This window comes from Ursus arctos, unplaced genomic scaffold (assembly GCF_023065955.2).
Source record: "Ursus arctos isolate Adak ecotype North America unplaced genomic scaffold, UrsArc2.0 scaffold_21, whole genome shotgun sequence".
Classification (NCBI taxonomy): Eukaryota; Metazoa; Chordata; class Mammalia; order Carnivora; family Ursidae; genus Ursus; species Ursus arctos.
Window position 1 is genome coordinate 37,482,844 of NW_026622886.1, and position 14,719 is coordinate 37,497,562.

At 33.3% G+C, this 14,719-nt stretch overlaps 1 protein-coding gene across 4 annotated transcripts in view; it reads right to left on the reverse strand.

Annotated features, from left to right (window-relative positions):
• Positions 1-205: 205 nt before the first annotated feature.
• Positions 206-14,719, reverse strand: part of TBC1D15 (TBC1 domain family member 15) — a 76,519-nt gene continuing 62,005 nt past the window's right edge. For all 4 annotated transcript variants that reach the window (XM_057316422.1, XM_057316421.1, XM_026500016.4 and 1 more), the window contains 6 exons: positions 10,992-11,092; positions 6,533-6,632; positions 6,053-6,150; positions 3,149-3,265; positions 2,553-2,639; positions 206-1,551 (listed from right to left, as the gene is read on the reverse strand). In XM_057316422.1, the coding sequence (XP_057172405.1) occupies positions 1,330-1,551; positions 2,553-2,639; positions 3,149-3,265; positions 6,053-6,150; positions 6,533-6,632; positions 10,992-11,092 (725 nt within the window). In that variant the 3' untranslated portion in view covers positions 206-1,329. The remainder of the gene's footprint in view (positions 1,552-2,552; positions 2,640-3,148; positions 3,266-6,052; positions 6,151-6,532; positions 6,633-10,991; positions 11,093-14,719) is intronic.

Consider the following 14,719-nt stretch of genomic DNA (forward strand, 5'->3'; position numbering starts at 1 on the left):
CCAAGATAACACTATGCCCAAGTCTGTACTGATGAAAATTTGTTTTTGGCTATAAAAGGGTCGTGTTTCTTTCTCACGTCCATAACTCATTTCAATGATTGTTTCAATCACATAAAAACAGAAAATGTGCTGGGGCCATCTTGGATTTTTTTTTTTTTCCAATGAAGAACTAGAAGACTTCTTGTAATTTAACTGAAAACACTACTTCAACTTCAAATTTATTTTAATGATATGTACAGGAGTTAACAAATTACAATTAAAATGGAATCAGTTATGTTAATTCCACATAACTTAAAATCATGCAACAATGCATGGTAAAAACAGCTTCGTTCATATACAAAAAAGTATTATCTTGAGACTCGTGATAGTATATTGAACTTTTTGACATAAGCTTTTTGCAAAGAGCATTTTATAAAAATTTAAAGACCTGATTAATCAGTTAATGCATTATTAGGAAAGATAGTAAACACATTATTAGTAAAGTGAGATTACAAGCAATTAATTTTAAAATTACACCAGGTACAGGGTTGAATGTAGTCCCATGAAATAAATGTTTGGTTAAGAAAATAGTTTTGAAAAAGGTCTCATATTGAAGCTATGTATTACTTTTGTCAAATCAGGTTATATAAATCAATAGTCAAGTTTATTCAGTTAAAGAAAATATGCCCATCCTTTCTTATACTCATAAATAAGTACTTATATAGTCTTTATATACAAGTGAAGAAAACTTCAATGTAAAAAATATACTGCCAATCCACTTATTATGGTTGAAATAGCTCTTTTTATCTACACATTAAATTGCATTGATGAAAATATCCAATTTAAATCACATTCAACCAGCATAAATATTTAAGCTGAGTATTGTTGTAAACAATAGAGAAAAACAAATTCTTTTATCTCATCACTTGGGTAACACAATCTACTTCTCAGCTTAGAATGCTATAGAAAGGCCCAACATTTAATTTAATCAAATCCAAAACCCACTAAACTTAGAGTAAACAAAGTGAATGTTTTTCAAAGTGCATAATTTCCAACTCATCCACTTGTAATATTTATCCAATTCCAGTTCATCAGCAAGAAAATAAAATGTACTTGGCTATAAAAATACTAAGGAATGTTATTGAAAAGGAAAGGCTATTTGGTAGAAGTAACTACAAAAATAATTAGTTTAAATCTTTGTAAAGCTTTAATGCAAGAACATCAGTACACTTTCTTTCCATAAACCTTAAAGCATGATCAATACCAAGATTTTAAATTTCCACCTTTCAAGTACTTGAAAAAGGTTGCAACAAAGTGTCTCTTCAAAGATTAAGCAAGAGGAATGAATGATCATGCAGGTGTTAGTCTGCTAACATTTGGGGACACTGATATCTGTGTTGGGTTGTCATCTCTGGTTCCACTGGTAGCAAGTACAGGCAAGGAGTCACTCTGAAAAGTAGACGTAGGACAACCAGTCATGCCAACATTTTCATCTTCACCAGTGTCTGAATCTGGAGTTGTAACTTCACTGTCCTGAAGTCCCAGGATCTCACAAACTGCTTGTGGCAATTCCTGAATATGCAAAATCAAACACAAAACCATCCTTCACTATAGAGGAAAAGTAATCACAAAATAACACTTCTACTTAAGACTATACTGATTCCAGAATCTGAACATTTATTCTAACAGTGTGATTGTTATGTATCTTCTCACACCTTCCTTCTCCACTCCAAATGAAATCCTAACCACTTTTTTTCATAAGCGGTTCCGGGATCTTCTATTCCAAATTAGTCACTCTCCTCCCCACCCTACCACTCCCACAAACAAGTTTCTAATATTTAGCATTTATTTCATTCTCCCTGTATTATAGAATCTCAGATTTTAAATGAGATCTTATTTACACCATCTTTCTCCCTTAATGCACAAGTTTCCTTAAAGAAAGAAGTGTCTCACTGACATATTTTGAACAGAATAGCTATCAAATAAATGTTTGTAGAAGTGAACCAAAATAAGTACGTGGAACCATGAACAAATGACATAAAGACCAAAGAGGAACTCTGATAAAAATACAAAAGCCAAAATACATTAGAAGAATGATTTGGTTTGAATTCAGATCATAATACATCAAATTTGCCTTGTTTTTAGAAAGAACTAAGAGCTTGGCTGATACAGTTGTAAAGATACAGACTAAATACTATTCATTTAATTATTTCTGATTAGCATACGTCTTTATTCAGGGATACCACATTTAATATAAGGTCCTAGTCTGTATTCAGACTGGGTAATACATCAATACTTAAATTCTACAGCCTCTATACTTGTCTCAGAAACGTTTTCATTATTTTTGCCATTTTGCTATACTATATTTCTTAGCTAGTATAATTAATCAACTGTTTTCAATTAAGTGCCGTAAATACATAATGGTAAACAAAATCCTAGCTAATGCTTGGTGCCTGCCTTCAACTTGCTAAAATTGCCATTTATCTTACTTCTACGAAGAAAAATTTTCTTGACTTCAACCCACCAAAAGCATACAAATAAAATATCTTAAAATTATTTAAAACACTGCATACCTTGCATTTTACCATCTGTAGAGAAATTGCTTCTGCCTTGCATAGTACATCTTCCACATCAATTTTCATGGACAATTCATTGATATGCTAAAATGAATCCATAAAATAAAATGATAATTGAAACTAAAAGCACTATTATATTCTACTATATAAACAATTTATTACCAGTTATATTTCACTGCAGATAAAATACTTAAAAGTATTCACATACTACAAATAAGCAGGAAATTCAATATATCTTTCAGTTTTAAAGTTAAAGAATAGCTAATAAGCTTATAGAACATTAAATCCAGCAGCTGTCCCAAGTCTACTATCTCAAAGTTACAAGCAAAAGACAATTTTTTTAAAAGAAAACTAAACTACATAAAAGAGCATTTGCTGAATTTCCTTTTCTTCCTAATTAGCCAGGTAAAAGTAACTGGCCAGTATGTATTCATTGAACTGTCATTCTCAAAGTCAGTTTAGTAGTAACTGTTACTGATATAATTTAAGTTTTAGTCAGGGGATTCAATAAAGCTCCAAGAAAATGTTTTGTATATTGGTACCACCAAAGGAAAGAGCCAAAATATTAAAAACTAAATTAAAAGAAGAACTACCTTTAGTATTTCATTAAAGCCATAATGCTTTTCCATTATTTGCTGCTTTTCTGATTCCAGAATAGCACAACAGAGAAGAAGATGGAAATTTTTACAAGGCAGTTCAGTCCACATTACCTATAAAAAATAGAATTATTTAGTAAAATGTAACAATTCTAAAATATTTTCCTCATAGAAACAATGCTGAACTCTGAATGACTTCTACGCAAAGCAGAAGTTGCCTAGATGGGGTAGACCACTGTTTTTCTAGTTAGGAAATGAGGAGTGCAGAAGTCTTACCTTCACCTATGCCGTAACTAATATCGAGTTTAACATTATGTGAATATGATGAATTCCAAATGTGGCCCTTTAGGTAACTACAATAAGCAAATCACTGAGCCTAATTTACATGATAGATGATATTAATAAAGAAGCTACATCATGAGTTTAAGTTTAAGGTATAAGGTTAGAGGCATTTTCAGCATTTTTCTGACCCTTCAGTTTCTCACTTTTAAATCACCTTCAATCTCTGGAGGAAAAAAAAAAGCTAAATCGTAGGTATAAAAGAAAAAAAAAATTCAGTTAAATAGTGCATGGGATCAAAACCACCCAGAGATAGCTCTACATTATATTACATAACACAGAGTACCCCTGATTGTGACAAAAACTGAATCAACAACCCAAAATTTATACCCAAATGTATAAAACATTTGATCAATAGCCACTCTTCTTAAATATAGATAACGACCTCAAATTTAAAGCCTTAATTTCCTGTTACTGTTTATAACAATATCTTATCTGGAAAGCGAAAAGACCACATAAATAATACCACTAAAGCATACCTGAAATGTTTTTACTTCCTTCATCAAGGGTAAATCAAACTGAATAATTTTCAGACTAAATTCAATTTTTGGAAGTTTAATTACAATGCAATTAACCTCAAACTTTTTATTACAAGTTCAATTTATTTGGTAAACAGATTGAGGGTTATTCTAGCTGTACAGTAATAATATTCTCAATTCATCCTTCGAAAGAAGTTGAGATACTTATTTAACCAGACTGATAAACTTTACGATTCCATACAGAGAACAAACTGGTGATTTTCAAAGGGAGAAGGGGGATGGAAGATGGGCAAAACTGAAAGGGATTAAGAGGTACAAAATCCCAGTTATAAAATAAACAAGTCATAGGGATGTAAAATACAACATAGGGACTATGGTCAATAGTATTGTCATAACTTTGTATGGTGACAGATGGTAACTATACTTACATGGAGAGCATTTCATGATGTATATAAATGTTGAATCACTACATTGTACATCAAACTAATAATACTATATGTCAACTATACTCCAATTTATAAATAAATTTTTTTTAAAAACACGATGTTGTCAGGAACATATTTACTGGAAAATTAGGATATGATCATTATTATTTTTTTTTCTTAATCATCAAACCATTACAATTAAATTTCATAATGACCCTCAAAAATAAATTACATTAAATTAAATACAATTCCAGCTCAAGAACATGTGAGTTTTACTTCTAATTTCAAACAGAAGTCATCCCACACAAAGCAATGATCTTTCAATTAGCACATCACCTTCTCTAATGGTAGCATGGTCACCAAAAGTATAAGAACCAATTTCCAGCTGTAAAAGCCTCAGAGGACACAGGGGTTCCACTATATGTCTATTTATTATCGAAATGGATTATTTCCCCCATTCTTTCCTTGGGAGAATTTCTGTAATCCCTTGCCTTTATAAAGATAAGGTAGCAATCAGTCATTACACCAACATTCTATTTTAAAAGCATACTGATCTGTTAACCTAACAATTAACATATTTTAGAAGAAAATAATGATTTTCTGTTTTTCATGGTTATCCTGGGTCCAAAATAAATAAAGGATATACATTCATGAATATCCTCTAGACTCGGGGACAGGGAAATGGGACTTGGGGTGGAGATTAAAGATGTTAGCTATATCTTTAATTCTTTTTCTTGGAAAAAAAGAGAAAAACTAGAAGTAAATATGGCAAAATGTTTACATATGTTAAATATGGATGGTGGGATGTTTGTTTGTTTTTTAATCCACAATTATGCTCCACCTCCTCAACGCTAAGTAATTAGCTAAGGTAATCAGGTCAGAGTCCAAGCTGACTGCGAGTGATTAAATGTGGCCTTACCTACCTTTGGTGTGCCCAATTCTGAAAAATAATCATCTCTCACCTCTTCCTGAGAGTAATTTGGCAATATCTATCAACAGCCATAAAAACTGACTAGTCTTTGATTCAGAGGTATCTATAAATTTATTCTAAGGACATATTCAGAGGTATACATGAAAACTGAATATTAAGATACTTGCCTTAATGTTAAGTATGATGTTCATTGCAACACTGTTGGTGCAAACAAGCAAAATATCTATCAGGTAGAAACTAAGTAAATGGTTGTATATTCACAAGATGTTTGCTGTATTATTCTTAGTAATTTTCTCTACCTTAAAGTTCTCTAAAAAAGCAAAACACTGATCAGCTCCCTCTGAATACTTCAGACTACAAAGTGCCTTCTTAACTGACTGCCTGTCAAAACTTCCTTGAACTCTATACAAATCTGTACCAGAATGTGGAAGAGCCTCACATAAAGTCAAGCCTCCCAAGGAAAGAACACAATCACAAATGGTCTAGAAAAGTGGTTCTAGGAACCTAGTGGCCCCAAATCTCATGAGGATTGTGATTTATAAAAAATGCTCTAAAGACCAAATAGTCAATTCAAGATCATTAAGGAAAGACCACAAAACAATCAGAATTTCATAACATACGTGCTTTAGAAATTTCAGTTAGGCTATTATAATCTGTTTATACTCTATAAAATAAGTGTTTCTTTCCATAATAAATATTACATTTGTATAATAATTTAAGAACTTACCTCCCATAATCGAAGAATATCTAGAAAACTAAATTCCCTTTTAAATCTGATTAAAAGCCATCTAAAGCAAAAATAAAGGTATCCAGAGTCCTGAGATTCTATACAGAAAGAGACAAAAACATATATATGGCTTACTCTCATGCTTATTATCTCAGAATACAGTAACCTATTTAAAACTCAAATTTTTCTATGCAGCTTATTAGAAGTCCTATACATTTAACTGCCTTCTACTAATCCAAGGAAACAATTCAAATTTGTTTAAAAGAAAACCATAAAATAACAACAAATAATTCATTTTATGAATAAACTATTTAAAGGAATAATTATACAAACAAAGTCTGATCCCACACTTTTATCCCTCAAAGGAACTCAGGCAACAGTGATAGGGTATATGTATCTTTAAAACAGTTCTTTACATTTTTTCTCTCTGTATATTACCCTACAATCTGCTGTGTATATAATTTGATTCACTAAACTTACCTAAGTAACTGCAAAATCCACTGTCCAACAATCGAAGTAAGGTACTGAGTTGAATTAGCTGGGTCTTCATGCCTTGCATTTGTTCTTCAAAATTTTGATGCTTTAAAGGGAAATAAATGTCACCACATAAATAATACTTAATAAATATTTTCTATTACAAAATCGCTGATAACTAAACCATGAGTTTAAGAACAAATGCTGGACTTACACCACACTGGTTATATTTTTAAAAATTACAACAAATTAAAAACCTAAAGCAACATTAAAAAGGAGGGAAAGAGAATCCTTGGTCTCAAACTAAGGATTATTTTTTTTTCCTCTATTCATTTCACTTAGATGAAGAAGAATGCAAAGCTATAGACTAATACACTTATTTCTTTCTTACATCAAATAAGAAACGTGGTGAAAGAAACACATATCTGGGCAATAAACTTTTATCAAACCACTCCCATTGTTAAATATTTCTTCAAACTGTCACATAAATTTTAGCTTAACATATATCTTATTTTGAAAACTAGTTATTTTAGTTGTTGCTTAAATTTGATGACATTAAGGGAATCTGTGAAGTCAAAACCATTTTCATGACAATTTCTAAAATACTATACGCATTTTGCACTTTAACAAGGATAGACTATATGAGGAGTGATATCGCAGTAGACTGAACACAGGGGCAGATATGAAAATCTAGCTGTCTCCCATTAAACTAGACATCAAAGAAAATGAAAAATGGAAAACAATCCCTCTTCTCAGTACATTGTTTTCTGTTTTGGAAAAGTTACTTTTCGTTAAAAAATAATATTATGTATGTTGAAGTATGTTAAAAGGTTTATTGTTATTTTTAAATAACTAATAAATATTTATATACTTCTCAGTATTAATTTTTCACATAAACATCAAGAGACATAACCTACATAAACAAATGTTCTCAAAGTCCTCAACAGTATCTAAGAGTGTGAAGGGGTCCTGAGATCACAAAGTATGAGAACTGCTACAGTTTACATAATTTTAAATACTCTGTGAAGTTGAGTAGACTCCTTACCAAACTTTAGTCAAGGGTTGGGAGTTGGGTGGGGAGACCAAAATAACTGGAAGTCTCCTTAGATCATTTCAATCCCTTTTATCCATGTGCCCCAACTCCTCTACGGTGACCTACAGTACTAACACTTATAAAAAGCCTAAGTGGGGCGCCTGGGTGGCTCAGCTGGTTAAGTGTCTGCCTTCGGCTCAGGTCCTGATCCCAGGGTCCTGAGATCAAGCCCCACATCGGGCTCTCTGCTCTGCTCAGGGCCTGCTTCTCCCTCTCCCTCTGCCTGCTGCTCTGCCTACTTGTGATCCCTCTCTGTGTCAAATAAATAAATAAAATCTTAAAAAAAAAAAAAAAAAGCCTAAAGACAACATTCCCTCTTCCCTCAAACTTCTATTTAAGTTTTGGAGACAAAGCATCATTCTTGATTAAAAAAAAAAAAAAAAAAAACAATAATAAAGTAAAATAAAATTTTGAAGCTACTGATTCTCAAAAAACTGGTATCTTGGGGTGCCTGGGTGGCTTAGTTGCTTAAGTGTCCGACTCTTGATTTCGGCTCCGGTCATCATCTCAGGGTCATGGGATCCAGCCCCACACAGCAGGGTGTATGCTTAAGATTTGCTCTCCCTCTCCCTCTACCCCTCCCCCTGCACACACACTCTCTCTCTCTCTAAAATAAACAAATCTTTTTTAAAAAACTGACTTTTCCTTTATGCCTTAAAGAACTAGTTTACTAGACTGACACAAGCCTTTGGGATATTGTTTCTTCACATTTACCACATGGACCTGTAAGGGAAAGACAGAATCAACTCTCTGATTAACAGCATCATTTTTATTATGACAGCCGAAGGCTAGAATTGGTTTGGGAGTACCAACATGGCACAATCTGCTATAAAAAGAAGCACTCCCAAAATGATGGCTACTTTGGAACAGTAGCTACTCCAGGAGAAGGGAAAATGAGATCAATAAAGGATATACAAATGGCTTCAACTGTATCTGCAAAATTAATACATGTGTGCATACAAATACATATGTATGTGTACATATACATATATATGTCTGTATCTACGTATCTGTCTGTATATCTGTATATATATATATGTGTCTGTATATCTATATGTACATATACGTGTGTGTGTGTGTGTGTGTGTGTGTGTATACACATATATGGGGAGGGAGGTGAGGAGAAGGAAGGGAGGAACTAAATTACATGGCAAAATGAATGGTGGGTGTAAGAAAGTTCATTAGATCATTCTGCTAATCTTTCCATAATATTTCTATAATAGACACACAACCTATGCCTACAGCTACATTAGATACGAGTATATACAATAAAAGTAAATCTATGGACATTAGGTTCAGTCATCATAAAAGAAATAAAAACTTACATGAAATAAAGCTGTAAAACAAAAAGAAGGAGTCAAATAGCAGTACAGATTTAAGGACACCAAACCAATAGCAATGCAGTAAAAAATAATCATGCAGATTATTTTGATTGCAAAATATTACCCTTTTATTCAAATCGAAAAAAAATGTTAGTAGACAATATATTAAGAGATTTTTTTTAGAATAAAGACTAGAAAAATCCCCAGACCATCCTCAATGGAAAAGGCAAACACAGAGAACATTTACTATGAAAAAGAAGAAAGAATTTGAACCTTCATACACAAAAATGACAAACAGGACTGTAAAGTATGTATTACAGATGTTCAGAAAAGTCTTTTTACATTTGAGACCTAAATACATGCACAAGTATGTACGTACGCACGCATGTATGTGTATATATACGGCATCATAAGCCAATTTTTTGAACATGCCAATATTGGCTCAATTTTATGAAAGCTATTATTGTAAAAATCTAAATGTAGTATGTTCATGTTAATTTTTCTGGAACACTTACTGTAAGTAAAGGTCTAAACTAAACACTGGGGAAATATTCATGTGTTTATTCTACAAAAATCTGTTGCACAAAAACCTCATGTTGGCATTAGGAAAATTCTGGAAGCATACCAGAAACTAGTTAAACAAAGACATGACCCTTTTATCAAGGAACATACTACCTCTAGTGAAAAGAGGATAAACAACAAAAACACAAGAAAGGCAGACAATAGTTTTTATACAATTAGTATCAGTTGTACAGACCTTTATAACAAATGCCTCAGGTTTCTAGAGCACTTGGGAGTAATTGGAACTAAGAAGGCAGGTAAAATCAATCAATCAAAAAGGTAAGGAAGACAAACTATGATATTAGCAGATTACTGCAATTAATAATCTTTCTAAATAATCCAAAACATTAATTCACGGTCATGACTATGTACTTTGAATCCTTATTAATTTAACAGGAAAAGATATTTTTAAACTATCAAAGCTTATCAAATATGCATCTGGAAAAGAAGTAGAAGCGAGGATGAGTTGGCAACATGGATATAAGAGACTTGAAGAAATAGATAAAAGTGGGAAAAACTGGAAGGGAAAAGAAAAACTGGCAAGCAAGAGGCGAAGAACGAAGTACGGAAAAAAGAGAAGGGTACTTTTTCTAAACTCCACATTTGTATCCCAGAAAATGAATTAAACCCTCTATTACAGGGAAACATAGTATATGATTACATATTGAGAATCTTTATCCCCTTGGAAGCAAGCCATTTGAATACCCAATATCAAAGTCCAGCATCAAGTATATTAGTTTTTCTCTGAAACAGTACAGTGACCTATGTAGTCAGGTCTTTGGATTTCATATGCTTTTATCTACTCTTAGCTCTCTGCTGTTTTTTTCTTTCTAATAGATTACTTGAGAAGACTATTCTATTTTGTTTCCCTGTTAATACTCTCTGTGCTATTGTCCCAGAATTCTGTCTCCAAGCTATTATCAATAGATAAAACGTTCTTTGTAATAATACATATATATAAACATAGTTCAACTCTAATAATCACATGCTTGAGAAAATAACAATGAATTACTAAGCAAGTGTCACTGTTACAAACAGTTCAAACAGATCTAGAAGAAAAATCAGTTACTATAATGACAAAATCCAAAATGTTCACAAAAAGTAAGGATATTACTTGGCATGACTAAGCTTTATCTCCAAAGCAGATGATATGAAAGTTCAACTACTTCACAAGCACTGAATTCATCTATTCCATCAATATTCTATGACTCATAGCTCTTCTGCAGAACAGAAGGATTTACTGGTATTAAATCCTGATTATTCCTGTGCTACAGGCACTTACTATCTGCTTTTTGTATTAAAAACAGTGTCCACATTTTCAAGCCCCCTGAAAAGGCTATTTAAAAAAGAAACAAACAAACAACATGGAGCAATTTTTTTTAAGTTCCACCATAACTGTCTAAATATAAACATCAATCTTATATAATAAGATTATACAACTAAAATCTTCTAAATTAGTTTGATTAAAGGAAGGAGCCCCTGTTCTTACCATTTGGTCCATATAGGAGGCAAAGCACCAAAAGGCATCCACTTCATTTTCCATCACATATAAAAGAGGGGAAAGTAAGTCACTCATTCCCTGAACATACCCTAAGAATAGAAAGGAAAAAAAAAGTCTCTGAAAACCTAAGCTTTATGTATCCTTCTGTGCATATCACCACGATTTCACTTAAAATTTCATCTTTTCTTTGCTTTCAGAAACTGGTAGATACTGACATTTACCAAGAAAAGAAAATAAATGAGAAGGAAGTCTAGCAATCACTAAGAAAAATGAGTTGTTTTAGACTGAGATGTCAAGCAGATAGATAGCTGCTATTAGGTGTCTTAGTGTAGGTATCATTTTCAAGAGAGGGTAATATTAGTAAAAAATAATGTGCAGAATTATTATGATAAAGAGGAGGGCTGAGGAGAAAACCCAGAGGAACATCAAAGGTAAGAATATATACTCAAAGGACATTTGACAAGGAGTAGTCAGAAGTAAGGAGGGGGAATAAAAATCAAGGGAGAAAAGTGTTGTGAAAGTCAAAGGGGAAAAAAGTTTTAGGACCCAAGCAACCAACAGCACCTAACTGCCATGAACAAGCCAAATAAAACAGGAATGAAAATGGGTCCAACTGCTTTAGCCACCAGATCACTGGTAATCTAAACCGAAAGAAGTCATAACAAAATTATGTACTTCTTTTAAGTACTCATATCTATGTTCTTCTTGCCTTTCTTTCCTTGTTACTCTATGTATAACTAATGCTAGCAATTGGTTTAATCCAATTAATACTCAGTACCTGAAACTATCACTCTAATCACCTTTCTCTTGATGCTGTTACAATTTCTCAGTCATGACAATTATAGCCCGTGATTAAAAAGAAAAACTGGAAAGTTAAAGAATCAGGCCCCTCACTTAAAGAATCTTGGTTTTGCTTTCCACCTAACATGTCAAGGTTCTTATTTTTTAGTTCCACCTTACAAAACTCTCAATTTCCTTAACTGTTTAATAACTGATTTCAGACATAAGACACACATTCTTTTTTTTTTTTTTTTAATTTTACTTATTTGACAGAGAGAAAGAGACAGTGAGAGGGGGAACACAAGCAGGGGGAGTGGGATAGGAAGCAGGAGATTCCCAGCGGAGCAGGGAGCCCGATGTGGGGCTCGATCCCAGGATCCCGGGATCACACCCTGAGGCGAAGGCAGACGCTTAATGACTGAGCCACCCAGGCACCCCTAAGACACATATTCTTGAGCCAACAAAGGGACAAAAGTTCATACTATGCCTTTTTACATACATATTATTATTCAACTTTGGTAACTTCTATACATGTGTTAGTTATATAGAGATTTTTTTTTCCCCAAGGTAGCTTGAAGTCATGGAAAATATAGTCTTTCATGTGTAAGTCCAAAGCTTATATTCTTATCATTCACAAAAATTGATGTGCACTGAAGCCATTAAAAGAGTATTTATTTTAAAGGGGAAGAGGACATTTCTACTAGAAATGATACACAATTCTACATCTCTCTTCCTATTTTGGAATAAAACTTTAACAAATGACCTCAGGAAGCATGTAGGCCAGAGTCTCTTGAGAAATCTCAGATTAGAGGTATAACACAGAGACAATTCAGATCACCTCAGGATCTCCCTACAAATAAAAATTTATCTCTATCTGTTCTGAGCCTCTGCCCCATCATCTACTGCTATGTTCCTATCAACCTATGTCTACATGACACCCTGTGGAAAAGTATGGCTCTACTCACATTAGCATAAAAGAACACTTGGGTTGCTATGGTGGATATTCCATTATTACGGTACCAGGGATTACATTTGGGGACAAGTGCCAGAAAAAATGGCATATGACATGATATCTAAATGTAAGAATTTCTACAAATTTATCACAGACTTTTTAAAAAATCATGCACACTTACAGTGATTAGTTTTATTTGTCAACTTGGGTAGGCCTCAGGATGCTCAGAAGCCTGGTTAAGCATAATTTCTATGAGTGTCCTGAAGGTGTTTCTAGAAGAAATTAGCATTTGAATTGATGAACTGATGAAAGTAGATGGCCCTCCCAATGTGGTGGGTACCGCCCAGTCCATGGAGGACCCGAACAGAATAAAAAGATGGAGGAAGGTTGAATATGCTCTCTGCCTTGGCTTTCTGAGCCGGGATATTGATCTTCTTCTGCCTTTAGAGCTCATGCTTACAGACCTGAACTGGCATCTACACCACTGACTCTCCCGATCTCAGGCTTTCCTGGGTCTCCAACTTGCAGACAACAGACTGTGAGACTTCTCAGTCTCCATAATTGTGTGAGCCAACACCTTAGAAGAATCTGTTTCTTTCTCTGTATATATATGTTAAAATACATAAAAAATATATATGTAAACAGAAATAAAAATATATAAACATACATAACCTTAATGGTTCTGTTCCCCTGGATTTAACCCTAATAAAAAAAAAAAACACTTTTAATTAAAAAGAACAGGGGTGCGTGGGTGGCTCAATTGATTGTCTTGCCTTAGGCTCACGTCATGATCCCAGGGTTCTGACATGGAACCCGGCGTTGGGCTCTCTGGTCAGTGGGAAGTCTGCTTCTCCCTCTCCCTCTGTGACCTGTCTCGCTCTTTCTCTCTCTCTCAAATATATAAATAAAATCCTTTAAAAAAGAATAAATAGGTTGGAAAGAATACTAAATTGTTATCAGCATTTTTCTACATGGCACTGACACAGTGAAAGAAATGACAAATATAAAGCTTAAACCAATTAAAGCATGAAGGAAATTTGATCTGAATTCAACAAAATGCAAAAGAGTATTACTTTACTGAGTCTGACTGCATATAGTCCATAATAAAAATATTTCAAAGTGTGCTATTCAAAAGATTTACAAAGCACCTTTCGTCTGGGGGAAAAAGTGCTTTATTATAAAGTTAAAATGAATAAAAATTTCTAAGAAGCTAATTTAATCATTTAAGTCTTCAGCTTTCATATGGGATCACTACCATATTTCTTATACAAGTCTTAGCTGAAGCCAGTAGTCAAATTAATCTTCATACTCTAGTTGCTTTTAATCTATTTTATTTTATACATGATGTTCTTTGGGGTATGTCATGGGTTGCGGGGGTGGAATTAATGTACAAATTCCTTTTAATTAAAGAAAGATTAAAGCTATTTAAATTAGCACTCAGTGACACTAAGAGCCTGCAGTAGTGCTGACTGACGCACATCTTAATCAGCACTACAGTTTCTCAAGTAGTTCCCTACACTTATTTTCATAGCAAATTTGTTGCAGGGGGGAGGTGGGAGAAATGAACTCCTTATCGTAGTGTACACTTTCTTCCACTAAAAAGAAAAATTTCACCCACATATAGGTCAATTTCCAGGTTAACTGAAACTTAGCCCTTATTGTATCAAGTAAAAACAGTAATCTTAGGAGTTGGAAATAATTTTTTTTTTAATTAGACACTCTCTGCCTCCTTACATACAGTATTCTGAGTATAATTTAATGTTTTATTAGTTATTGAGGATCATCATTATGTACACACACCATTTAAAAAGATTACCTCCCATAGAAACATCCTAAGTGTAGTGTCTTTGAATTAACGAAAAATTATTCTTCCTTGAGTTCTTCTGTCTGCTTTTGGTAATTTCTGTCTCCTTCCTCACTATTAATGAGATTGTATTCAATGTAAATATACCTGTACCTCATCTATATGGTACATATAGATATG